This window comes from Phalacrocorax carbo, chromosome 3 (assembly GCF_963921805.1).
Source record: "Phalacrocorax carbo chromosome 3, bPhaCar2.1, whole genome shotgun sequence".
NCBI lineage: Eukaryota > Metazoa > Chordata > Aves > Suliformes > Phalacrocoracidae > Phalacrocorax > Phalacrocorax carbo.
Genome location: NC_087515.1, coordinates 15,578,075 through 15,604,413, shown reverse-complemented (window position 1 = coordinate 15,604,413; position 26,339 = coordinate 15,578,075). Strand labels below are relative to the sequence as shown.

The 26,339-nt window shown below is 50.9% G+C and overlaps 2 protein-coding genes across 5 annotated transcripts in view; one reads left to right on the top strand and one right to left on the bottom strand.

The window, feature by feature from the left end:
* TMEM63B (transmembrane protein 63B) overlaps positions 1 to 4,409 on the bottom strand; it is a 47,666-nt gene extending 43,257 nt beyond the window's left edge. For 2 of the 4 annotated variants that reach the window (XM_064445965.1, XM_064445966.1), the window contains exons 1-2: positions 4,252 to 4,409; positions 2,694 to 2,801 (exon numbers count right to left, since the gene is read on the bottom strand). In XM_064445965.1, coding sequence (XP_064302035.1) covers positions 2,694 to 2,737 — 44 coding nt within the window. In that variant the 5' untranslated portion in view covers positions 2,738 to 2,801; positions 4,252 to 4,409. Of the gene's footprint in view, positions 1 to 2,693; positions 2,802 to 4,197 lie in introns of all 4 variants that reach the window. The other 2 variants (XM_064445968.1, XM_064445967.1) reach the window with 2 other exon arrangements.
* Positions 4,410 to 4,418: 9 nt separating this feature from the next.
* MRPL14 (mitochondrial ribosomal protein L14) lies at positions 4,419 to 15,151 on the top strand. Its single transcript, XM_064445970.1, has 3 exons — positions 4,419 to 4,507; positions 11,902 to 11,995; positions 14,490 to 15,151. Exons 2-3 carry the CDS (start codon positions 11,922 to 11,924, stop codon positions 14,851 to 14,853), a joined length of 438 nt encoding a protein of 145 aa, XP_064302040.1. The 5' UTR covers positions 4,419 to 4,507; positions 11,902 to 11,921; the 3' UTR covers positions 14,854 to 15,151.
* The last annotated feature ends 11,188 nt before the right edge of the window (positions 15,152 to 26,339 follow it).

Genomic DNA, 26,339 nt, shown 5'->3' with positions numbered 1-26,339 from the left:
CTACCATCTGCCAATTCCTCTGGGGAAAAGAGCACGCATAAAACAAGACCTCTCTCTCTTCCCAACACAATAACCATGTGGGCAGAAGCTGCTGGCATTGACAATTAGACCAAAGCACATCAAGAACAGGAGACCCTGTGCAAAAGATGCAGTGGGCTATGCCAGCAGGATCCTCATCTTGCCCACATAAGCTGTGTAGCCACTATAAAAGCTTGGCCTAAGGAGAGCACTGGGATACTGGGAAAGCATTCCCACTCCCGCACCTGGCTTTACAAGGGATGGGGAGGAAGGGACTTGAAAGCAGAGGAGGGGGAATGACAGGCAGGCAATATCAACATACAAGAGCCACAGGGAGAACAGAAGTATTTCCACCACTGCTTTGCAATCACATGTGGGGAACGCATAATGAGTGTGCAAAGATAACCCTGCAAAGGGCAGGGAGCGCTGCACCTAGAAGCAGGGAGGAAGATGTTCTGCGCCTCACACTTAGGAAGAGAGTCTCTTCCTGCAGCTAATCTGTATTTGGAGCAGAGGGCAGACACCCAGCTCCATGCTGGAAGGACATGAAGTGAGAAGGCAGTGCCAACCACAGGCCTGCAGGCTCAGAGAAAAGCCATTTCATACTGCAAGCCTTTGCTCTACAAGCTTGGCACAAGCTTCACGAATCTCGCCCTCTCTCTGTTGCAGAGTGTGTACACACATGCGCATTTCTTTTTGTTCCTTGATTTTTGTTTTTCTCCTTTTAACCAACTTTCTAGCCGACGCATCAGGCCTGCCCCCCCCCCAACTCACTCCCCTGAGCAAGCCACAGAGCTGCTGACAGGACGAGGGCTGCAGGAAAAGAGGTGCCTCCCAAGAAGGCCACGCTCAAGGCTGTTTCTGCACACATCAACTGCCCATACGACTGGCGAGATGAGAAGTTCTTCCCAACAAGAGCCTGTGCTACACAGGGCATGGCAGATAGGTCAAGGGCTATGGTCTCAGGCAGCAGGCGTTCCCACAAGGAACACAGAGAGGCTGGCTGCCCCATGCTGGGGTCCTTCAAAGCTAGAGCATCCGGACCAGCAACGCATCTGTGAAGAGCAAAGTGGCAGAGGGACTCCCTCCCTCTCTCCGGGCCTGGAAACATGCATTTCAGTTGCTGGCTCAGCCTGCAAACTACCTCTGAGCTTCTCAGGCTTGTTTCCAGGGCCAGGAGGAGCAGGAGACAGCTCTGCTGAGACCAGACACAGGCAAACCTTCCTCCAACTCATGCAACACCACAGAGGCCATGGCCCATTTGAGGCTCTGCTGCTCCCCCCACAATGCCTCCTGAGCCATCAGGCAAGACCTGGGACTCTGCAGAGCCAGTTCAGGCAGCAGCAAACCTGTCCCTTTGCTTCAGGCTCCAAGCAGGACCTTAGCCTCCTTGTGTGAGATGCAGCGTGGAGAACAGGCAGCGGGCTGGCACACAGGCCACAGGAGCCGCCAGCCAGGGAGGACAGCTGCTGGAGGGCAGCACAGGGCTGCCAGGTTTGACACAGCAGGCTGCCGGGCAAGCTCTCACTGGAGCAAAGGAGGTAGGGCAGGAGCAGCCCAAGGGACAGCCACTAAGGATTCCTCCCTCTCTCCTTGGTTCCCACCCCCTGGAAAGCAGCTGCTAGATTTAAAAAAAGGCTTAACAGTGCTGTCATTCAAGGACATGGATACAACCTCCATTTTCCAAACATCCCCATCGTCTTGTCTCCTCTCTGCACCACAAAAAGCCCGGGGAAAGATCTGGCCCCAGCCTCCAGCAAGCCGTGTCATCCTTGACTCTGTTACCCACTGCAGAGCTCTCAGATGCTTTGATATGCAAATCAGCCACAGGATCCATAACCGGCACCGTCTGCAATTAACAGCACACAGAGTATCCTACACCCAGGGCCTCCTCCAGCACAAAGCAGGCACCCCACGGCTGTGCAAGCTTCATGTCACACCACGCAGGTCCCAGCTGTCTTTTCCTGGGAGCAGAAGGTGCTGCCCGCGGAACCCTCAGGTCCCCATTGTACAGCCTCACCCTGACTGCCAGGATGGAGCTGGGACGCTTACAGACTGGGGTTGCACCTTGGTATGGATGGGGAGGGCCGCAAAGGAGCTGCTGGCAGGATGCTGCGGCCTTCCCTGTGACCCAAGGCACCCTGGGCTCAAGGAAAGCATAATTAGCAACAGACAAAAAGCAGGTCTCCAGACTACCAGCTCCCAGGCTTTTATCGTAAGTCTCATGCTACCTGGGATTTTCTTAAAGTCCTAGTTCCCAGAATTAAGCAATTTAATGAGGATATTTGACTTTTTAATGTAAAAATTTATGAAAAAACCCCAAGCAAATTCCTAGCCCATTAGATTGCTGAAGAAAGCTAAATAAAATATGGCCAATGATATTTTAAAAGCCCAGAAGAAAAAAAAAAAACACAAAACAAAACCCAACAAACAAGAAGCAAAGCACTCAGTATTTTTCTTTTTTTGGCTCAACTCATGGCTTCAGGACATTTCAGGATAGTTGCACCATGTTCCAGTCAAAGGGGAAGAAAATTGAGCATTGCAAAGCCTCACAGCAATGCCTTCTTGAAGGGAAAACCAACACCCTCAGAAAATACAGTAGCTTCAGTTCCTTCCAAGGTTACTAAAGGCAGGAACAGACAAAAATAGAGCAAACTTATTGCAACAAAACATACTTATGAACCAAACCAGAGTCTCTTCCCAACACTCTCAAAGGCATCTTCTTTCACGTTTATCTTCCTCCTGTGGTATCCAGGTAAAGACTGCAGAAAGGCCCTCTCTCCCTGTAAAGACAGCATATTCCTACCACTAAAAGGCTTGAGACAAAAAAGGCCTTTCCTAGATAGGCCAGCTAATTGCAGTCATTAGAAGAAACATCCTTAATGCTTTGCTATTTCTGGTTTGAATGGAGTCCTCCTAGAGTCAGTTACCAGCTGAGCAGTTGGCTTTCTACTCTCTCAGAAGCATTAAAAGAATAAAAGGCTATTAGGGATCATATAGTGTGGGTGCTTGGAGGGGAAGCGTACCAGTCCCTGCAATGCACTTGTGAAGGCTTTGTCCCACACCCAGGTGGGGCATATGCAGGACCATCCAAGAGGCACCTGTGCTGTGCAACCCTTCAGTGGCTTTATGACCGCTGCTAATGGGATGCTCCTGCCCTACAGCCCAGAGCTTTCCTCACGTGCTTACTCTGGAGCATGACACAATGGAGCGGGACACTTCCAGAGTAACAGACAAATGCACGGTACAGGGCTTCTTGTGGACCATGCACAACTAAACTAGCACACCCTGAGCATGCACTGATCAGCTTTTTGCTTCCAACTCCTGCTATCGAGGGAACAGCGAGGGAGGAAGGTGCCCAGAATCCCAAATTCCCCAAACACCTCGTCTCCATCCAGCTATCAAACCTTCTACAGGCATCGGGCTGACTGCAGCCACGTCACAGATTCTTGGCATGATGCCTCCAGCAGGTAGCTACATATAGACATCCAGGGCACGCTCCAAGATGAGAGGAAAAAAAACCATGGTTTGCTGATTTGGAGGGAGAGGTGATCAAGACGAGCAGAAAAGGACTGCTTGGCTGCATGACCGTGCACACAAGCCCTACCAAATAGCTCTTTGCCAAGTTCTCCAGGTTACGAGAGGCCGGGCGATATCAGAAATTTGCCTGCTATTCCCACCCTTGAAACATCCCTCCTGCCGCTCCCAGCCACAGCGGTGCTCGCAGGAGAGCGCCGGGGGGGAGAACAGGCGACTTTCCACGACCGAGTACGCACAAAAGCAGCCCCCGCACCCCCAGCGGCAGCCGCAGCAGAGACGGCGGCCGATGCCACCCCGCAGAGACGGGTCGGCGACCCCCGGGGGTGCAGAAACCCCATCACCCAGCCGAAGGCCGGCGCCCGGGAGGTGGGCGAGAAGCCCCGGTGCCCCGAGCCGCCGCACTCCCACGCGGCCTGGGCCGGCCTTACAGGGTGTGGGGGCCCACGGGCCGCTCCCGGGCGCGCCCCAAGATGGCAGACGGCGCCCCCCGTCTCAGGCTGACCCCGCTGCCGGACTCTCCGCACCGGCCGCGCCGCCCGGCCCAGTCCTCTCTAAGGAAGGCCTAAGGCGTGGCCGATACCCCACCCCCCCCCTCCCCGCAAGCACTAAGGCGGCAGCGGGCTGCGGTCCCGGGCTCACCTGGCCTAGAGAAGCCGCGGCCGCCGCACCCCGTCACACCAGCGGCTAGCTTACCCCGTGTCAGGCGTGGACTGGCTCTTCCCGGGCTACCGCTTCGCTTCACCCCACCGGGCCGGGTGCTACACTGCGCCGCGCAGGGGAGCGACCGGCGACGGCTCGGCTCGGCTCGGCTCGGCTCGGCTGCACTCCGGGTGGGGCGGGACCCCGGCGGGCGGGGCGCGGCGGCGCCGGCCCTGCACAGCGGTGGGCGGGGCCCGCGGGCGGCAGTGGCGCTGTGCATGCGCGCGGAGGGCCCGCGTTCCGCTCGGAGGTGCCCGGTGGGGCGGCGGCGGGAGGGGGCAGGTCGGGGTCTGCGCGCCGTGCGGGGCCGCGGAGCGTAAAGGCGAGCCTGGGAGCGGTGACAGGGCAGGGCGGGGAGCGAGCGGAGTGGGGGCCTCCTCTGAGCCCTGGCGCCGCCGAAGGGCGGCCTTAGGCCTGCCGGCTGCGGGGCCTGCGGGCGGCCTGGTCACGCCGACGGGCCGGCCTGCGGCCGGGGTGCTGGCTTTGTCCCCGGGGCTGGGGGAGAGCGGGCCGCGGTGGGTGTGCGGCTGCCGCGCTCGCCTGCGGGCCCGGCCAGCCCAGGCGTCTCCGGGTCCGCCCTCCCGGCCTCCCCTCGGTACCGGCCCTGCTGCCCGGCCCTCGTAGGGAGCCGTTTGCCGGGGTCGCTGGCGCCTAAACCCTGGGCTGCTGCTCTAAGGAGACTTGAGAAGCGCAGGCCGCGAGGGTGGCGTGTGGGCTGAGCAGGGCCAGGTAGCGGCTGGGAGCCGGGGACTGGGACGAGCACAGCCTGGAGCTTTTGCGTCGCTTGCATACGGGGCGCTGCTGTTGTGCCCGCGGGCCTTCAGCCTTGCCCAGCAGTCTGGCCTGGGGGAGGGAAAAACCACTGTTCTGATGCTCCTGCACGTGTGTCCTTCGGAGCGTTTATTTGCCTCAGAAATCCCGTGGAGCTGTGCTGCCGGGCTTAGGCTTGTGTGGGTACGAGTAGTCATGCAGCAAAGTTGGACCAAAATTCCTGTGTCCTGACAAGCACGGCACTTGCTCCCGTGTGTCATGGGGACTCAGGAAGTGTGGGTGCTCCTCTGTGCTTTGCTGGTTATTCTCAAAAAAACTTCTTTGGAGGTCCAGTGAGTAAGGGGAGGCAATTTGGGGAAGAAGACAGCATGACAGGTTTCTTATAAGCATGAAAGGATTCCTCCTTGTAAAAGCACATGGGCAGCCAGCCTTTCTAAAAGCAGGACACAAATGCTTATCTGAGCTGTGTTTGCTTGCCTGGTTTGAGAGTTCTCCAAGATAACCTAGGGAGGGTCTTGTTTGGGAAGGAGAGAAACTGAGCTAAGGGAAGTTTTTAAGTGAGAAGTAAGGCTTATTCTACCAAAGCTGCAGGTGGCTCTGTGCTGCCTTGTGGCATGAGTGTGTCTTTGTCGCCAGGTTAGGTTTCTCTGTCTGTATTAGGCATCCTTTTCTAGTGTAATTTTATCAGGAAGGTTTGGAGCCACTATCCTTTGTTCTGTGAACAACTAGCCTAAGTCTGTGGAGTCTGTGGTTCCTGGCTTTTTTTTTTTTTGTTATGGTTGAGCTACAGCTCCCCACATTTTCTTCGTTCTTGTGTCCTTCCCCCTTCCACAGCTGCCCCCAGCATGGTTACTGCTGTCTGGTTTGTGATCACACCTTGTGGTTGGGACCTGCTCATCCATGTCAGGGCTGGGAACAGAATCTGGTCTTGTGGCTTGCCACATATTGTCCTATTCCTGAGACCTCAGTACTTTTAGAAGTAGTAAAGATACATTTGAGAGGTGATAGCAGTGCTAAGTTATGGGAGTGCAGGCAGTTCGCAGAATTCATGTGGAATTCCAAAAGAAACGGACAAAGCAGGACCTCACTGGGCTTCACTCCAGCCCCACAGACTGTACCAGAGCAGAGCTGCTGGAATTAGATACCTGCTCTACCGCTTGTCTCCTTTGACCTCACACAGGAAGTTGTCCTCTCTGTAGCTTAATTTCCTGCTGGTCCGCTGGGCATAATCCCTTCCTGTTTTAGTACAGTGCTGTGAATATGAATATATAGAATGGTTTAAGGTGCCCGGATACTAGAACGATAAGAACCATAAGTACCTTAAGAGTTGGGACTCCTGGATACTTAAAATGTCAAAAATAAGTTTTCCTTTAAAGATATTCAGCTCTTTCTTTATCTGTGTTTCCTGATCGTGATCTGGAAAATGAGGCTAGTGTGTTTTGCTTGAAAATTGTTAACAGATGTACCTGTAATGAGTTTCTGTTGGTAACTTGGATCAATAAATAATCCTGTTTAATAGCTAATCCTATTCATAAACGGAAATCGAAAAGACTTAATTCCTCTTTGTGAATCCTGGCCTTTCTGGCCGTCATTAATGCAAAACCAATTATGTCTTGGTAATGAATATCTTGAGCATTTTTTACACACACAAGCCCTTAATCACATCGTTTCCTTTATGAGGAGAGCTGTGAATGGATTGAGTCCTGTAGTTCACAGTTGGCTCTTGCAGCTCACCCTAGCAGATGGTCTATAAATAAATCTGCAGTGGCAGAGTAAGGGTTTAGGTATTTGCATCATGCATATTGTTTTGGATTTATTTCCTGCGTTTTAATGATGGATGACAGATGCAGTTCAAATCTTGGTGGTGCCTGAAGCACGTCTATTTTGGTCTCTTGGAAGAATAAAGGGGATGTTGGCCCCCACTGTTTGACTATGCAGATTAGGTTACTACTATTAAAGCGAAGAATATTTTTCCCTGTGTAGTTTTGTATGTTTGACAGCAGGCTTTGGGTAGTAGGCCTCAGCGTTTGCTTTGCAACATCCATTGGTTTTCCCTGGGGCCTGTGTGTGTGCATGAGTTACTAGCAGAAAGAAGGGAAAGAAAAAGCTGAATGGAAGTACAGATCTTGGGAATATAGGGAGCAGGTGTCATTTCCAAAACTTGTAATCAAAAAGGAAAGTAATACTGGATTGCTAAGTAACAGCACTATTTAAAAGTATGTTTACTCTAGGATGCAGGCTGGGTAAGAATGGCACCTTGACTGTTTTTTAGGGTATGCACCGCTTATAAAAACTTGATCAAAGCTATTGCGCTGGCCTCTTGAGTGTTCAGATGCAGACCTTTTTAGCACTCCCATGGCTGTGTTAACAGTGCAGATTCATACAGACCGTTCTTGTGAGGCACATCAGTATTTTTTCTGAAATGAAAGAGATCCTTTCATGCCCAACTCTCCTGGTGTTTGTTCAGAGGTACCGTCACAGTGTTAAGTCTGGGTTAGCAGCGAAAAGAGAAATCCCAGCTTTGTGTTTCACCACGTTCACTTGCACCAGCATTCGTGTGGCCCCGGGATGAGTTGCATCGGGGAACTCATGTAGCTGAAAACTGTGACTTATTAAGATGAATGCTAGAACCAGCATAAGGGAGGTGATAGAAATTGTGTTGGGAAGACGCAGGGCTTCCTTTATTGGTACTGTGTGCCCTGACGATGGTTCAAAGTGAGTATGTAATCCTGTCCTTATCTGGAAGATGTACTTGCTTTGTATCAGCTCCCTGAGGTGGTCTACTCATGTGTTCGCATGCGTTTGATGAAAATATTTTATGGGGCACGCTTCTTTTAGCTGGGATGAAATTTTCCAGAACTACTTAATTCAAAAACCACTCAGGATTGCAGTAAACGTAAGTTAATTCTTTAATCTCAAGGGAAAATGGTGAAGGTGGTAGCTTTAGTATGGCACTTGAAAATGGTGCAGTGGGTAAATGACTTCCAGAGGTTTATAACTGTTGAAGAGTTCCTTTGTTGTGCAGTGTTGGAATTTGATGTTGGTTTGTTGCATTGAATGGGGTATGGCTGAAGGGCCCTTGAGAAAGGAGTGTTTGCTGCAGTAGGGTATTACGTGCTCAGACTTATTCAGTGAAGTAGAAATTGGGTCATTTTAGTGAATATTTGATTAACAGACTCCTTCACCCTTTCTGAATCTTACTCTGAGGTCTGTGCTAACTTTTAACTGATGTGTGGAGTGGAGAGAAGCAAAGCATCTCTACAGTTCTGGTTTTAAGAAATTAGTCTTTCTAACCATGAGATGGAGCCACTGCTAGAATTTAGGGGCGGCAGGGCAGGAGCTGGGAGAGAGGTTGCTCTGCACAGTTCTTTATCACTGCTTTGGTGCAGCTATGTGAGGTCTACTCTATATCAATAGTTATCTTTGTGTTGGGTCTTTCATTTTAGGATAGTGTCTGTTTAAATGCTGCTCTTGCCTAGCATGAACAACTTGGAAATTAATCCTGCTTGAGCAGGAGATTGGACTACATGACCTCCAAAAGTACCTTCCAAGATAATTCCTTGGTCAGGACTGTATTAGTGACTTAAGTACTAAGCAGCAGTGTTTTTTTGCCTGTCCAGGGTATTGTAGGGTACACCCCTGTATCAGCTGGGCAATACCGACAGCAGGCTTCTGGGAATTCCTGCAAATTTTCCTGTGCTTCAGGTTATGGGGGTACCCTTCCCATATACCTCTGAGCACCGAAACCTGACGATCTGGGGAGAGCCACCTTCAGAAGCAGACTCAGGCGACGTGTGTTCTCCATGCTTGTGCTAAGTGCAGCCTCCTCTGAGCCTTTTTAAGGCCTCCTGGTGTGAGGTAACAACAGTGCTGGGAAGGAGAGAGGTGCTAGGTGCGCTGGGGCTGATGGCTGTCATAGCTTTGTAGCGGCTCTTCAACCTTGGCACCAGCTTGGAGCGTTCATGTGGCAGCACCCAGCATGACAGAGCGAGTGGCTTGGGTGCCCTTTGGAGTTTAGTTTAGTAAGTAGCTGCTCCATAGAGGGGGAAACTGAGAGCAGAGGAGATCAAGTGCCCTGTTCACAGCTGCAGAGGGAGCAAGTCAGGAGTGGGTCTGGTTGAGGGGTGCCTGGAGACAGACCCAGGCTATTGGCTGTTCGTTTCTAGAAGGGAAGCTGGCATGTTCTGATAGCTGAAGATATGATTCACTGTTCGTGAAGCTGCTTGCACCCTTGAATGCTGTGCTCCATGCCACAGATGCATTCTTCTCTTCCCTCCACCCTGAGCCTTCCTGCTAATTGGAAGCATCCCCCCTGTTTACTCAGTTGCTAACAGGATGGTTCATACCAAATAATCATATGAAGTTTCTTAGCTTGTGACACATCCTAATGTGCCGAGGAATAATTCTTAGCAAAGAACAGGGTGCTGAGTCATCTGGAAAAATAAACAGTCCTTGGACACTTAATGCTGTTGATACTTCTGCTGGTAGTTTAGTGACTTCAAACCTTCACTGCTGCCACAGGGTAGAAACAAACAGTGACTCCTCCCAGGAGTGGGGAGTGAGTTCAGAGTTTAGGCAGTGCTTTAGGACTCCGACATGCAGCCTTGAGCACCTCTAGCTATGCTGGTTGTGACGTTGCTGTCCCTCTGACAGTGGGCAGAGCATGCACCCATGCCTGCCCTGCCATGAGCCAGCAGATATCTCTCCTGTCGGTCTTATGTAGTGGTGAGGATGAGCAGCCACTGTGCCTGCCAAGGAATAGAGCAGGACTCCTCGGGAAGCATCCGTCAAAGACAACAGAGAGAGTGACTCGCTGCTGCTTCTTGTTGGGGTCTTCTAGAGGGATGCTGGGCCTTGGTGCAAATCTGGAGGAAGTAGGAGCAATATTATCCACTGGGTTTGAGTTTCACACAGGGAAACAGTATGCACAAGTGCAGAATGGGATGCAGGCTGTCCTCCGTGCCAGCACAGGGTGTGGGCTTACAGCAAGGCGACATAGTTGGACATGCTTAGAAATCCTAGCAGCAGCAAGGCCCAGGTAATTGGACCTTGATTACCAGCAGCACTGTAAATACCACAGGGTCTTGTTTTTGTTAGGCTCACACAGCTAGGTAAGGAGCTGTGGCAAAACCAGAGCAGCCTTGGAATCTCATTTCAGAGGGGACAGTGCAGGCAAGTTCAGAAGGGAAGCTCTGAACTCATTTGGAGATCTACCCCACAGAAAAGTACCTTTGTTTAGCAAACAAATGTAAGCTTTGGCTGTTGCTGATCTCTTCTAAACCTGCCTGTGTGACAGGTGAGACCATTTGACACATATCATGTGTTTTGCTCGGGGAGCACTGCTACAAAATTGCTGTGGTGCACATCTCCAGTACTTCTCATCCTGCTGTCAGGTAACACTTGCTCTGTAGAACAACCACAAACCATAAAAAATACATACATCTCCAAGTAACCAAACACACTGCAGAAAAATAAAAACAACAGAGAATGAAGATTTAGCCTGGGCTTTACTTTGTTGTATTAGGAACAGCTGTGGCATCATCTGTCAGAAGGGTCTGTGGGTATTTTTTTCTCTGTAGAGAAGCTAGGTCAGCTTTGTTTTTAAAATACAGAAGAAAATACAAAAGGAAATGGCTTTACAGTGTACTGCTACAGTTTGGCCCTAAGCTCATCAGAACTGGCAAAGGGAGATAAGTGGTCAATGTATTTTTAATGTTTACTTTAGAAAGGAGAGAAGCAGAGCATGTGGTGGTTACATTGCCAAGGTCTGGTCAAGCAGTGTCACACAGCGGTAGTTGCAGTCAGATGGAAAGTCTTCGTGTTACCTGAGCTGGCCTGAAAGAGGACTGGCTCTAGCTTTGTGTTGTTTTCTCCCTTCGCTTTGTGTTGTTTTCTCCCTTCGCTTTGTGTTGTTTTCTCCCTTCGCTTTGTGTTGTTTTCTCCCTTCGCTTTGTGTTGTTTTCTCCCTTCGCTTTGTGTTGTTTTCTCCCTTCGCTTTGTGTTGTTTTCTCCCTTCGCTTGGATCTGCCTGGGTCATCGCTCCCAAACCGATGTCTGGCAAAGTGAGCCACGTTCAGATAAGCCTTTGCGATTGCGCATGCAAGCTGGTCCCCATCAGTCTGACAGAATGAGGTTAGGGAACTGCCATGGATGTAGTCAGGGAAGAGGGTGTGGTAAACTCAGTCAGAGGTTAACCTTGTAACCCAGCTCTGCTGCAGTCAGGGTAGTGTTTTGGTTTGGGTTGAATGTGCACTGTAAAGTTACAGGGAACTGTTCCATCTGGGCAGCCTTTACAGGACGAGATTGGCAGAGGTGTGATTCTGGTCTCTAAACACAGGCTGCTGAACACCTTGTGTATGCTAAGGGGGAGCATGTCCTCACCAGTGGAGCTTTGTCTTGTGTCTTGTCTGGCAAATTGTTTCTTGAATCTCTGATGCCACTCTGCAGAGTATCTCTGGCTTTTTGCTTGTTTTTATAGGTAACATTGGTAGCTTTTACAAGCAGCTGTGGTAGCTTTTACAGGTTACTGTGGCCTCTAAATTGGTTCACATCCAGAATTCTCAAACCTGCTTCTTGTTACATGGTTCACAGTGCACACAGAAGGCCCCTTACCTCTGTGTGCAGGAAACTGCAGTCAGTGATACTGAATCCAGCTTTGTAGTACGCACATCTGAATTACACTGTCTGCTGAATTCAGGCAGGGGTTGTTGATCTGCTTTGTATCGTGCTGTCAGTGCTGTTAGCACTCTGTGCTGTGGATTGCAGCATCTAAAGAGGTGCTGAGGCTCTAGTGTGTGATTCACATAAGGAAAATGAAGTGAAACAAAGTTTGTCCAATTTCCAGAGTTAGTAATTCTCTTGTTTCTCATGCAGGGCAGGTTACCAGAATCCAAATGGCTCTCCTGAATAGGCGATTGGGTTTATCCTTAACCCATCTAAGCAGCACAGTGATCCAGCGGCACTTAAGGTAATTTTCAAATCCTCTTTTGTTTTCTTGGGAGAATTTCCTGATTGAAAGATATGCTATTAGGTAGGTCATAAGATACAGTATTTCTAATTCAGAAAGAATAATATAATAAAACAATCTGAGTTGTCCCTTCACAGGTTGTGAACTGAGCACAAACACAATAGCAGATGCAGGTTCCTGGCAGTCTGAGTGTGGTCTGAACTCTGCATTTTTGTATGCTTGTAAGGAGGCTTTTAGGCCTGTGAAGGTGATACAAGCAGAATTTGAAGGTGGCTATGTTTCTCAGCCAAGTCCAAAACGCAACAGCCAGCCCCTGCTGACGTAAAGCCAGTTACATGTTTAAAACTATTCCAGAGTTTATAATGTCAGTTATTTAGAACAAGAGTAACCTGAAAAAATATTGCCATGTACCTTAACAGTGTCCATTTTGTTATTTTTTCTTTAGGTCCTTGTTCCAGGCTCAAGGCATTTAAAGCTTCTTAAATTTATGGACCTCATGTTTTACAGTGCCCTGGACAAAGCTTAGAGCCTAATCCCACAGTACACTCGGTGTGGGTATGGGGAATCTAGTATATAGCTCTTTGAAGGGTCAGGGCTTCAGTTTATAGGGTGAGAATAGTCATTCCCATGACTGTGGTCTAGAGAGGGGTTTAAGACAGTGCTTAGGTGTAGGTTATGTGATAGTCCCAGGAGCTACCTCAAGGAGGTGTCTTAAGTCTTACTGGCTTTGTCTGTACATGGGCTGCATGAGAGCATGGGCTGATAGACGTGTAAAGGATATGTCTAGGCTGACAGTGAGAGGGAGGCCAAGTCCACAGAGGTGAGCAGTACTGCTGCAGGATGTCAGCAGTCTTAATGGGGAAACCTTTCCTTTGTGGTGGGCCTGCTTTGGATGTGGTGGAGTTTTGCTCCAAGACTGTGGTAGAAATGAAGGAAGGCAGGGATAGAAGTCGTCCTCCTTGTACAGTTACTCTTGTCTAGTGGTACCTGGGCAATCACACTTAGAGTTGTTTGCTAGTGCTGTGTTGTGGACTTGGTCCCACCTAGGTTTTCCCTCCTCCTTCCTGTGACAACACTCTTGTCCCTTTTCCAGCCTCCTCCCTTTTGCCTTCCCTGCTGTGCAGCCACAGCCTGGCAAGCAGAGGATAGAGAGTGTGGTATACCACAGTCCCTGCCAGGGGATGGGTTGGGAGAGGGTGGCTGCTTGCAGAGGTGAGTGACTCCTGAGAGAGAAGGGTGCCCTCTTGTAGGGGAAAGCTGGGGGAGCGGTAGCCTCTACTGCAGGAAACAAATCTTGAAAGGCAGCACTGGACCTCTGGAGCAGTTGGACTAATGCAGACTGACCCAGCTGGCTTTCCCTTACTGCATGTAAAACTGTCTGCTTCAACTGATGTCCACGCACACGGTGTGTGATACGCAGGGGATAGCTTGCTCTTCTTCTAGGCAGCATTGCAAATACAGGTCCTTCATCTTCAAGAGCAGGTGGTGGTCCACTGTTGTTCTTTATTTACTGTACACACTTCTGCTCTGCAAAACAAGGTGAATGGTTAGGTTGATTCCTATCTGAGCAGTTCAGCTGACAGCAGCTTGGCTTTCCTGCAGCTGTCTGGCCAGCATGTTTCTAGTACCCTACTGCAAAGCAGTTGCTTAGCAGTAGAAGGGATCTTCCTGCTTTTCTGATGGTCTGTGTTTGTGTCCTTTGAAGGGAAGCAACAAATCACTTAAATTCGAGCTTACTGGATAAAAGAATAGCCGTCCCTGAGAGGGAGGTGGAATTGTTTCTCAGTTTATTCCTGCTCTTCCTAAGTATATTCCGAGTCAGATCTAACCACTTAGTATCACGCAGTTTATGTCTGTTGTTTCTTACTCCTGATAATCCCACAGAACAAACAGATACAGAAGAGGCTGCGTCTCTCTGGGTTCCTCCTGCATGGGGAGGGTGATGATCTGTTAGATTCTAGTTGGTGGCAACTTAGCACAGCCGCAGCAGGACCTCAGAGGTCTCACTGAGAGCAGAATAAGATGGGAGACCCTCATAGACTTCACTGAAAAGAAGATTGGTCAGGAAAGTCATTACTGCTGGGGACTATCTGCTGAGGATTGAAGGCGTCAGACTTGAGTCTTAGCTTCCTGTAGGCTGTTTGTGGCAGAAGCAAGCACATTTTTTTTTGCTTGTAAATTTAAGTTGAATGGAATCATCTGCAGTTGCTAAAAAGCTCAGTAAATGCAAGCCACTCTTCACGCCATCTTAGTCGTGTTTCAGAGTAGAATGGCCATTTTATGTTTGACATTCAGTAAAGACTGTGCAAAGTCCAACGTAGCATCTGGCTTTCAAAGAGCACATTGAGTGCAGTAAATATGTCACTCATATGGTATGTATTTGTTGCTGGTGCCTTCCAAGTGGTTTGTGTAATGACAAGATCCTGTGCTGGGTTTGCCCTTGCTCCCCAAGGATTATTAAGGAGATCTGTCATTCTTTCCTGTCTTTTGCTAGTATCACTGGAGCATGCCAAGCAATACAGAAACTCACCCGTGTGCGAGTGGTGGACAATAGTGCCTTGGGGAACACACCATACCACCGGCCACCAAAATGCATCCACGTGTATAACAAGACCGGAGTTGGAAAAGTAGGAGATAAAATCCTTCTGGCTATCAAAGGAGAAAAGAAGAAGGCCTTAATTGTAGGGCACAAGATGCCTGGCCCCACCATGACGCCTAGGTTTGATTCCAACAATGTGGTACTCATAGAAGACAATGGAAATCCAATAGGGACTAGAATAAAAACACCAATACCCTATATCCTGCGAGAGAAAGGAGAGTTCTCCAAAGTGTTGGCCATTGCCCGCAACTTTGTATGAAAGCTAAGCAAGGTTTCTGGCAATCCTGTTTATATCCTTCCATACAGTAGCTGTTCCTTGGTCCTTTTAGAGAAAATGGTGAAACATGAAAACTTTGAGGTTCATCAAGAGTCTCTCTTCCTGTTTAAGAATTACAAACAACTGTCTTAAATGTTGAAATACCTTGTTTTTCTCCAAAAGAAGGTTGATTTATTTCACAGAACATCTGTGGTGTGTTTGGGAAATGGTCCGTCACCCTTACTGCTCTGGTGGTGTTAATTTGGTCTCTCATCATTAAAATGAGAACATGAAAATCCTCCTTGTTTTGTACTGCTTCTGCTCTCTTCCCTATTTCTGCCTTTCCCAGCTACCCAGGAGCAAGACACAAAGCGCAGTCCTTGGCCCTATGGCACTGGGGTCTACAAAACATTTAACAGAGAAGGAGAGATATGTAATGAACTATTGGTGCCTTGGGCATATTCAATAAAAGGATTAGTTTCTATGTCTTTGCCTAAGAAAAGTCTTTAGGAGGAATGAGAATTGGGGGAGCATGATGGCCTACAACTTCAGTGGTGTGTGGGTGAACAGGGTATGCCAAAGGTGGGGAAGGGGAGGTTAATGGGGTAGGTTTATGGGGTAGGTTTGAGATGCAGCCTTTATGCTCTACTCCCAACCAACCTCAGGAAATTGTGTTCTCTGAGTAATTCAAGGGCTGCGTTCAGATGGAAAGGTCCACAGAAAGAAGCTTCCTTTTAGACTGCTTTTTGGGGCTGTGTCAGACATTGTGATGTTGGTTGGTGAGACTGGCTGTTGTCCAGCTTCCTAAGCCTAGGCACAATAGTGGGCAGATGCTACTGTGTTGCTTTCAGCACCAGCTGAGATCCAGGAGCCTTTATATGGAGCTGAGGAGAGAAACTTCATGCCTCTGGCAGGTGCAGGGACATCAGGGCAGAGCGCTCCTGGAAATGGCAGTGCTGGGGAAGAGGTTGTAGGGGACGCAGCCAGCAGAAGTCTGGCCAGCTTCAGGCCCCTGAGCCAACTCCAGCCAGGTCTGGTGACTAGTGGCTGGCTGTACCTTCTCCTTCCACCTCCCTTCCCTGTTCTGCTGGGAAAGCTTACCTTGGGCCTGCATTGCCTGGGTGTAGATCTGAAGACTGCAGTGCTGAGCTATTCCACACCTGAACTAGTTACTCCTTGGCAGATGTATCTGCCCTATGCTCCCCACTGTGGAATCCCCATTGTCCATGGAAGAGGTGAGCCCTGGATCGCCTCGTTGTCCATTACTCCAGGTAATGCAGATAAGATGGTACTTTAAATTCAGTCTCAACCTTTAAGAAATGGCACTTCCCTGTGAACTGGAGGGGTCCAAGCCTATGTGCTTCCCAGTTCTGTGGGAAAGCAGAATCAACTGCTGCTGGCAGCATGTTCCTTGACTGCTGTTGTCCACGGGCCAGAGGGTCAGCTGCTCTGAGTCCTCCTGAACCTTGCAGGCATTGCCTTTAAGCCCTCAGCCTGCTTGCTTTGTAGGTGCCTGCCTGCCAGCACAGCAGTGGAGCAGATCCTCTACTGGCTGATGTCAGTCCTTCGGTCCATCTGAGTGCAGTTGATTTCCAGGAGGAACTTTCCGTACTTGGAGGTGATGTTTATGCCATTTTGCTAAGCAGGATGGTGAACGAACTGTGCGTGCCAGTCACAGCGATGAGCATGACAGGTCTCCCTCCCTCAGGTGTGCTTTGCCTCTGTGCCACACGGGCACGGCACGGCCTGAGTGCTCAGGTACTGCTTACCGCCTTTTTTTCCTCTGGTTGAATTTATTCCCACACCAGCGTGGGGTGCTCCTGGCGCTCTTTCTGGGGTTGAGTGCTATTCTGTGAGTGGCTTCCCAGCCCTTTGGTGATGCTTGGTGCCTGCCCTGCACGCGTGAGGAGCTGTGCGGGTGGACACACCGATGCTGGGAGTGGCGTGCCTGGCAGCACCCTGCCCAGCCCCAGTGTCTCCCGGATTCAGGAGCAAAGTCGAGCCCGGGGTGTGGAGCTGGCTAAACTCTGCTTAAGGTCAAGGGGCCTTAGCGAGTTCTGGGTGCACAGGTCTGATCTTGGCCTTTTGAGGTAGGGAGGCCTTGTGCAGGGTGTTGAATCCATCTGATTCAGGGGTGGGAAAGTCAGCATTGTACCCTGCCATTGGTGGATAAATCTTCACAGCTCACTTCAGGTGTGTTTTTTGGCTTTTTCAAAGCTCATTCCAGCAGCAGGCTAAAGTATTTGAAGTAGAAAAAGAATGTATGCTTTTATGTATTTTTAGGGAAAGTGTTTATGCCACATAACAGCTCTGTGGTCTTGCTTTAGAAAACCTTCTGCAACCTTTGAAAGTCCCCCAATCCCAATAAACACATAAACAAATACTCTCATGGGTTTTTTTTTATAAACAAATCATAAGCCAATTGACATGTCTGTCATGTCCTTCCTGCAGACAGAAGGAGCTCAGACTTCCTCGATGTAAAACCTTTTGAGAACAAAGAGGAAGATGGCTTCCACTAACATAGGGCCAGAAAATACATTTTCAAATGGCACCTTTATGGGGTATTTAGTTTTTGTACAAAGGCTGTGGGCACAGTGGAAGGTGGGGTCCACCCCTTGGTCCCAGCTAGCCTGGTTTATAACCCATCTAAAGGGCTACTTCACTGTGAGGTTTTTGCTTGGCAACAACTCCAGCCTCAAAGTATCTCCCAGTAGGACCTGGGGGTCTGCAAACAATCCTTGTTTTTCTTGTCCTGGCCATAAGGGCTATGAGTCTCTCATGGGATGCACAAACCCTGCTGTTTGGATATTAAATATTTCACAGAATATTTGCTAATAACTTTCCAGTGTTTTGCTGGGGAAGAGGTCGTGGGGAGAGGGCACGAGAGGAAGCAGGCAAGACAATGGAGCATACTTGAGATTAAAATGGGATGCGATGCTTTATTTCTAAGTAAACTGATACGTGGAACTAAATCCTTAACCTCGGAGCTTAATAAGCAGACATGCAGACAGCTAAGCTAAGCGTATCCCATAAAGCATCTCCTGCAGCTTTTACCCATCTTTCCCTAATGAGGAAGGTAGCCTCAGCAGAAATCCTCGGCCCATGGTGACAGCTCTGTGCTTGGCAAATTCCAGGCGCTGCCTGTAGCAGCATCTCTTCGAGGGGAAAGGGCCTGGCTTGTGGATGAGCCCTTAGCCTGCTCCCACTTGTCCCACTGAATTTGGCCCCGCCATGGCTGCAGGATGGTCAGCCCGAGTGCCCCAGTGCTGCTCTGGTGGCACAGCCTGCACAGGCAGGAGAGTAGACGGGTGGCGCCTTAGCAGCAGCCCAGGCTGATGTACGTTCTCTGGTCTCTCTCTCTTTCAAGCAAGCCCTGTATTCCAGGTCCTCTCTTTTGTTTTGGCACAGGGGACAATACCTGCTTCTTCTCAACTTCTAGGCTGGCCCCCGCTCTGGTCTGAATGTGCCAGAGCCTTGTGAACAGTGAGGCGGTGACGTCCCAGGAACAGCTTCTGGGTTTCCTGGGCTCCAGCTTGCAGCATCCTTTTTTGGGATCTGCCTGAGACTGACATCTCCCCAGAAGGGAGGCTTTTCCTTGTGCATCCATCCTGCTAGGAAATCAGATGTGATTCCCTCTGTGGGTAGCAACTCTTGAGGGTCCTTTTCTTGAAGAATGGCTGCAGGCTGGTAGGAGGATTCCCTCAGAGGAGGGAAGAAAAACAGAAACACTGCCTACCTCAGCTGCTGCCAGAGGGTCAGTCTCCCCTGCTCCCTATTTGTGTTTATTATTCTGTCATTAACATGATTTTATATGGTAAATGGGAAAATTTCCCAGTGTGAGATGGTGCTTAGGAGGAATTCTCTCCTGTGCAGCCTCTGGGGGAGCTGTTACCCACTGCAGAGGGAAAAGGAAGCCAAAAACAGAGTCCTCCTCCCAGGGTCTTCTTGCCCCATTACAAATGCGCCTCCCTGGTCAGCTCCGACTGGGTCCCTGGGTTAGTGTCGTTCCCGTGTGTTTAGATATGGGGTTTGTGTCAGATGAAGCTCCCAAGAGGGTACCTATTCCCCTGGCGATGGTGGGGACTTCGTGCCTAGGCATTCTTCCATGGGAATTGGGGGAGAGGGGTCTTTTTTTAGGGCATCCTGCATGGACAGGGAGAGACAGCCTTTGGGGAGCTGCTTGCCCAAAAAAGACATGCAATGGGGCGCTCTGGTGAGGGCTGGGGTCTGGAAAGAGACAGGCAAACACTAGGGATTAGCTGGCCGTGAGAAGGGGTGTCCCCGAAAGGAAGCAGGCGAGACAGATTATCGTGGAGGGATGCAGCAGGGAGCTGATGTCTTCCATCTGTTTGGAGGCCAAGGCTGGGAGACAGGCGGCCCCGTCTCGTGGCCCTGTGCCAGCAGGGTGGATGGACCACAGATCTGGGGGAGGCAGCTAGTGACTTTGGGGGCTGGGAGGAGGGGGAGGCAGCCGGCCGAACCAGGGGCAATGCAGCCAGAGGCTAGACTTTGGCCCAAAGCGAGCATTGCTTGGTTGGCAGGGGTGAGGGTGGTGAGCTGCACATCCCAGAGCGGGAGGCTAGATGGCAATGTGGGTGTGATGGTGTGCCTGGCAGTGGAGCAGTGGGCCCCTAAGCCTGATTGACACACCGGAGCTGAAATCTCCTTCTGTCAGCATATTCCCCAGCCACCAGTCTGCAGCAGGGCAGTGGAGCCATAGCCAGCGAGGAGGGGGAAGATGGAGACTTTGGAACGATGGAGCCTGACCTGGTCCCTTGGGGAAAGACCCAGCAAGAGCCAGGGAGCTCTGACTGGGGCTAAGCCCTGTCTCCATGGAGGGGTGTTGAGTGGTGGGGGGCAGCAGGGTCACATCTAACCACCATCCCATTTAGATAAGGGCAAGCTGGGCTAGGGAAATCAATGGAAAGATGGGTCTGCATGCAGCGCTGTGACTGCCACAGGGCTGGTAGCTGCTTGTGGCAGGGAGAGGAGGGACACAATGCCCTGCCCAGCAGTGGGATGCTGACTCATGGATGGCAGGGGCCTGCAAAGCAGGGGTCAAGGGTGGGCAGCGGAGAGGCACAGCCTGGCTCTCTCAGGAAGCCCAGAACTGGGCCACTCTCCTGATGCAAAACAACCACTCAAAATGCATTGAAAGCCCCTGCTGGGGCCTTTCACCTAGAGACAGATGCCAAATCCCCTTCCCTGAGGGAGAGGCTTGCCAAGCCTCAGGCGCTGAGCGGGGTTTGCAGACTGAGCAGCATTTTCCACCCAGCCGCTCATGGAGAGGCAGGGGGAAGACCCTGCCAAGCCTTTCTGATGAGGCAAGTGAGGGCTGTAATTTTCTTAGCTGTCTGCTTCTCTTCTGGACATGGCTGTGCCATTTAGGATCCCCATGACCCAGGGAGAGCAAAGAGGACTGGGAAACAGCTGGACCCAGGGCCTCGGTTGTTTATATCCTGCAGCTACTGTTCAAGGTAGACAAGGGCAGGGGGAGAGCGTTGATCAGGGAGACTGTGTGGGCTGGGCACTTGTACTGGGAAACCCAGAGTGGCTGGAGGCAGTGAAGAGCCAGGAGCGAGGGGAGAAAGCTGGGGCTGGCACCACTGCCAGGACAGAGCCCTGAGGTCAAAGCTTGTGTGATTGCTGCCCAAAGGGCTCTCCCATGAGTGAGTTAGCACCAAGTGCAGCCTTGTCAACTTTTTTCCTGAGTAGTTTCTCCCATTCTCCAGGATAAGAAATGGGGTGGTGAACGGTACTGAATGTAGTCTTAATGCTGTTGTGTAAATCAGTGGTGGAGCCTCAAGTGAGCCACTGCATGCCGGTCTGGCCAGCTTATCTCAGAGGCTGTCAGGGGTAGAGGATAGGAATTTTCCTAGGCCTGTCACAGATACACCCTCCAACAAGAAAATAGAATTGGAAAGCTCATGAGTGTCTAGCCTGGAGAGAAGGAAGATTAATGAGGGCTCATGACAGAAGGATAAAAAGAAGGATGAGGAGAAAGCACATCAGGCACATACATTCAACCTGAGAGTGCACTAGAGGTGACAATCAAACAGACTGGTGGACGAAATAAAATTAGCTTTTTTCCATTTTTCCTTTCACCCAAAGCACAAGTTGCCCCATGGAATTCATTGCTCCAGGGCACCAGCAAACTTCATTGCTTAATACAGCTCGAAATGAACCTGGACATTCACCTCCGCGCCAGCTAGGGTGAGCATGCTCAGTATGAATAGTATGCACACTCTACCCAAAAGGGTGGGAAGTGATGTGCCCAGTTAATGTGGTATAGAAACCAAAGACAGGCTGTCAGCTGGGCATCTGTAATACGAGCTTGCTTTGTAAAAGTCTGAAGGCTGTAAACTCTGTGAACTTAATGTGGTTCTTTAAAAATAAACATGCAAGCCCTAAGATACAACATGGACCAAGGCAAAGCCTATGAAGCAAATCCAAAGTCACTTGGTATAAGACCCAGACCTTTCTCACTCTGCAGCTCAAATGAGCTGCTCTTCATAGTTATGGCCTCGTAGCACTTGGGTATGGAGTGAGGGGGGCACTGGTGAGTATTTCCCACAGCCAAGGCCAGGATGCGGTGGTCCTTGGGCTCCTGTATGGTGAGGCTAGCCTTCTGCTTGCCTGGAGGCATAGGGTGAGCTCTGCCAGTGTCTTAGCCTGCTGAAGCACTGCAGCTCTGGGAAGGGCTTGGCAGGCATCCTGTCCCAGATACCAGGGTGCTTCCAGTGGTGACCTACAGCAGCTGTTCCCCAGGCTGCTTGTGGAAGTTGGGGAGAGGAGGCAAAGCTGCATTCAGAGCTCACCAGCTGCTCTTTCTGCCAGGATGTACCAGGGCAGGACAGAAAAAAGAATGAGGCAGGGTTGGGGCACCCCAAGGAAATTTTCGTCTACTACCCCTTGCATAGCAGTCGCCTCAGTTGGGGCTGTCCTCATCACAGAATCACAGAATCATACTAAAACCAAGGGCAATGCTTTGATGGGCGTCCTCACTGTTGCTCTAACTCCCCAGTATGAATGTGGATGGTGGCTGACCTTCAACCCTTGAGAGCTAAAACCTCCCAGTTATGTTAACTTCACCCTGTGATATCTACCCCTGGCCAAAGAGGGCCATCACAGAGCTCACAACCATGTCCATATGGCCCAGACTCTGAACCAAACCTCCTCCTCTGATAGACCCCAGCTGTGACCATGGCATCCCAATGTGGTTTCCTGTATTAGATGCGTCTCTTGAGATTAACAGATTTGTTGCTCTAGCTTGTGAGATGGGGGGCTGACCCTGGAGGAAGTAAAAGTAAACCTTCCTCCCATTTCTGGGACAATGTGATACAGGGATTGGAAATCATGGTGGTACCTTCTCAGCTCTGAAATGAGGAATATTTTGTGGGTTGAGAGAACATTAGGGGTGGCATGTACTGCTGGGGAGCATGTTCTACCTCCTGCATCTGAGAGGTAGGAAGAGCTCAGGTGGTCCCTGACATCCTAGTCCTGCCAAACCTGGTCCTGCTCACCCAAACAGGCACCCTATGCTGGGATGGGGCAGGGGGAGATACAGTGGGGTGACTGATGCCCAACCCACACTGCTGGCCCAGCAGCAGCTTCCTGGAGGCACTTGACGACAGCAGACCGCTCTTGATTCACCGGGGATGGCAAAAGCTGAACAGGCCAGAGTGCATTTCTTATCACCATGCTTCAGGCCATCCTTAGGAGAGCCCTGCCTGGGACCCTCCTGGTGTTGTTTTGTCCTGACTTTTACACTTTGCCCATGGTCTGGTCCAAGCTGTCTGGGATGCACAGGAGGCTTGGGGAGGCGGTACCCATGTCCACTGCAGGAGGGACTATTACTTCTGCATGATGAGCTTTTGGCCTTCTACATTTATGCATGCCTGGAGCAGAGAAAATAGTTGCATGCTGCCCAGCCACCTGAACTTTGCTCCTAACCATGTCTATGATCCTCTTCAAAACAAGGCCCAAGATCCACCGTGTGCATCTGTAGAGTAATGGGAAAGGCTCCAGTTCACTGATGGCACAAAAGTCATTGCTGAGAGTGGTAGATAAAGTGAGGAGAGGAGGTGGTAGGGTGGTAGATGTTATCTTTGCCCTTGTTTCCTGAAGTTGATGCTCAGCTCTTGGCCCTTCTCCAGAAGGCCCTAGACATCTCTAGTAAGCCTCCAATCTGTGTTTCCTGATGCTAACAGCAGTAAATAGCTGGTTTAACTGTCCTCACAAGTCTGCAGCTTTGCCCTTGATGTGCCTCAGCTCTGCCTTGTGAAGAAGGCATTAGGTCCCCAGGAGGCCTCACCTGCAGCAGGGTGAGCTGATGACATGGGGACCTCTGTGACATCAAACCCAGACCTATGGAGGCAGTTCCCTCCTGGAGGCTTGGCAGCTCGAGCACTGGGACAGGGGGAAGAGGGAAGCCAGGCTGGCCTCCTGCCTGCGAGAGAGGGTCTCCGAACATCTGTCGGGCTCTGCGGGGTAGGATCCGTCCTTCCCCTGCTCCCTGGGCTCCCATCACTGCTGGTGTCTCCACACAATGTGCTCACAGCAGCCTGTGTTGCTTGCTGGCAAACTCAATGGCAAAAGGCCCTGCCGACGCAGAGTGGTGGCTGGCAAGTGGTATCTTGTGTTTCTACAGAAAGTTGAGGAAACCTAAAGACTTTTAAGAAAGGGGAAATGCAGAGCTGGTGAGCTGTCCCATGCAAATTTTGGGCCACCAAACGCTGAGCTGAGCTCCCTTCTACAACCTCCAGCTCCTCCTATGTGATGTGGTTGGGGGATAGGGAAGAGCCCTGAGAGATCCTTGCCAGCTGGCATCATTTGAGTAGGAGGGGGACTGTAGGGAGGGGTGTTGCAAGTCAAGAGCAAAGGGGCTGCATAACTTGGGAGGCACATATTGTGGTTTTAGGGCAGGTGTAGGCCGCTCTGGCACTGCAGAAAGGCTGGGTTCTGATGAGAAATAGAGAGGGTACCATCCCAAGACAATCATGAGTTGGTGTGTGAACTCTGTGTTTCTTGCGCTTCAGGAGCTGGGGTTTTACTGACTGAGAGGATAGCAGATCCCACCTGAATTCTGTGATAGTTCTGCTTTTTTCTACATGGGCTATGTGGACTCTGCCTCCGAGCACTACTCAGTGGCTTGTCTTTTTAATTAAGAGGTGGTCTTCCCATCCAGGTGTTTGAATGTGCTTTGGGTTGACTTTCTGCCAAGCATTGGCCTGGCTTGGGTGCTGGCCACATAGGTGCTAAGATCTGGTGGGGCTATGGCAGCCTGTAGCTCAGGTGCATTGACACATCAAACGCAAGCTGAAAGCCCTGGTGCCAGGCAAAAGGGTTAACAGTCTGCTCGCTCCCTCTCTGCTTCAGAGAGCTTTGTTCATTGGAGTATTAAATTCCACAGCTGTAAATAATCTGCAGCAGGAGAGATTATTAAGACCTTGGGAAGAAGCAGCTTTTATTAATAAGATCAGTTCTCCCTGCGAAGTATCACGTAGTTGCTCTCCACACTTTCCTTGCTGTCTCGCCAGGCATTGCTGAGGACAGGCAGCATAGCTTCCCCAACTCCATGCCATGCCATCCTCCTGCCACGCTCCCTCCATCTCACTGGCGTTGACTGGCGAATACGGCTCTTCACAGTGCCTGGCAGCGAGGGGCTAGAAATGCTCCCCGCTTTGCCTGAAATATAATTGTGGTTTCACGTGGCCAGGCTGATGCTAGCTGAGGCAGGGAGGTGGTGAGACACGTCCTTGCTGGGAGAGGAGTGTGGCATTGCTCACCATCACGGCAGCTGCTTCTGTGCCAGGCTGGAGGCTGCTCCACCTCTGAATCCTCCAGATGTATGGCTGCAGGCAGCATGCAGGGCCCAGCTGTTGCTTTCCACTGCTGTCCTGGGAGCAGAAAACAGGCCTGGCAGGTGTAAGGAGGGAGACACATTGCTGGTGATTTAGAGCCATGTGGTTTGGTGTTTGGGAGATTTTTTCCAGAGCAGCCCAGGAACCTTGGGTGAAGGTGGGAGGATCACAGCTACCCAGGGCGGACTAGGCTCTAACCTAGGATAGACACCAGGGTTTGACCCTCTCCCAAGCCTCCCAGTCCCTGGGGATCCCACACTTCTACATGAAGAAAAATCCCCTTGCCTAATTCCTCCTCAAACCCTACTCCCCCTTGCAAGTCATTTCTGGTCTTCTTAGCACATCCCTGGCAGTGATGGATCTCCTCGGCTGTGGCTGTGGCTGTGGTGGCTCCCCACCATGCTGCAATAACCCACCTGGTGAAGGGACCACTGGAGCTTTTAGCTTTATTTTCTGGCAGAGATGGAGAGCCAGCATGAGGCCCCTGTACCCCCAAACATCCCTAAACAGCACACAGGCATCCTCCTTCTCTGCCAGGAGGGGGATTGGTATTGGGAAGCAGCAAATGCTTTGAGTTTGGGGGAGGGAGTCCCCCAGTTTGCACTGAGCTTTCACGGTACGATAAGCATTGCCAGGAGCACCAACCCCATGATAAGGCCTATGGGAAGCAAGCACCAGCTCATCCTGCTGCTTACTGCTACTGCTTTCCTTGCAAAGCTGTCGAGTCCAGACCTAACCCTGAGCAGGCATGTCTGCCCCCTGTGTCACTCACCCAGCTCACTCCTCCTCCTAATGTCCCTAAAGAAGCCTGTGCCCTGCTGACCAGAGCATCGCTTTTAATTAAAATGGTCCCCCTGCAATGCGCCATCTGAATGTCTCTGGTTCTCCCGGCTGGGGTCCGGCCAGAGGGACGTGCTGGGGCAGAGTATCATGTCAAAATCTCTCTGAACTGCAGCCAGTTTAGAGAAACTGAAGTTGGAGCAGAGAAAGCAGCTGATAGCTGCACCATTCTGCTGCCAACAGGCTCTACAGCAAGGGCAAGCTCAGCCCCAAGAAGGCCTGGGAATGAGAAACAGTCTCTCTCTCTGCAGGAGTGTGCAGAGCTGGGGATGCCTGGGGGAGGCTGTGAATGCTGTGAGCAGTACAGCAGGGTTAGGGGTTACCGGCTTGCTGGGCATGGCTGATGTACCCACAGAAGAACCAAGCTGGTGGCCATGCTCAGCTCTTGGTGGGATTTGGAGGTGTCTCTCTCCAAGGCCCTGAGAGTAGTAAGGGTGGGACATCCATTGGGGTTTGTAAAATGGAGAAGGGAGGCAGGTAAGTAAGGGTATCCAAAGGATCCCCTACTAAATGGAGATAAGCTTTTCCATGAAGGTTGCAGGTCTTCAGTTGGGTACCTGGGTGAGCACCAGGGCTGCCTGCTCCAAGGTGGCTTGGCTATCCAAGTCCTCTCAGCAAACACCTTCATGTCCCCCTGCCCGCAGCATCCCAGCAGCTTTTCCAGGGATGAGGGCAGACCTCAGCTGTCCCTGCAGGAGGGGATGCTGAGGGTCAGTAACTCTCCTGGGGCACCATGTGGAGCCATTCTTCCCACCTCCCCAGGAAGGGTGAATGCCAGCCCCAGCC

What these genes read in the sequence shown, in the direction of transcription:
- MRPL14 (XM_064445970.1), top strand. Translation starts at nt 11,922, where the DNA reads ATGGCTCTCCTGAATAGGCGATTGGGTTTATCCTTAACCCATCTAAGC. An exon ending in GTGATCCAGCGGCACTTAAG is followed by an intron (nt 11,996 to 14,489) that starts GTAATTTTCAAA and finishes GTCTTTTGCTAG; the next exon opens with TATCACTGGAGCATGCCAAG.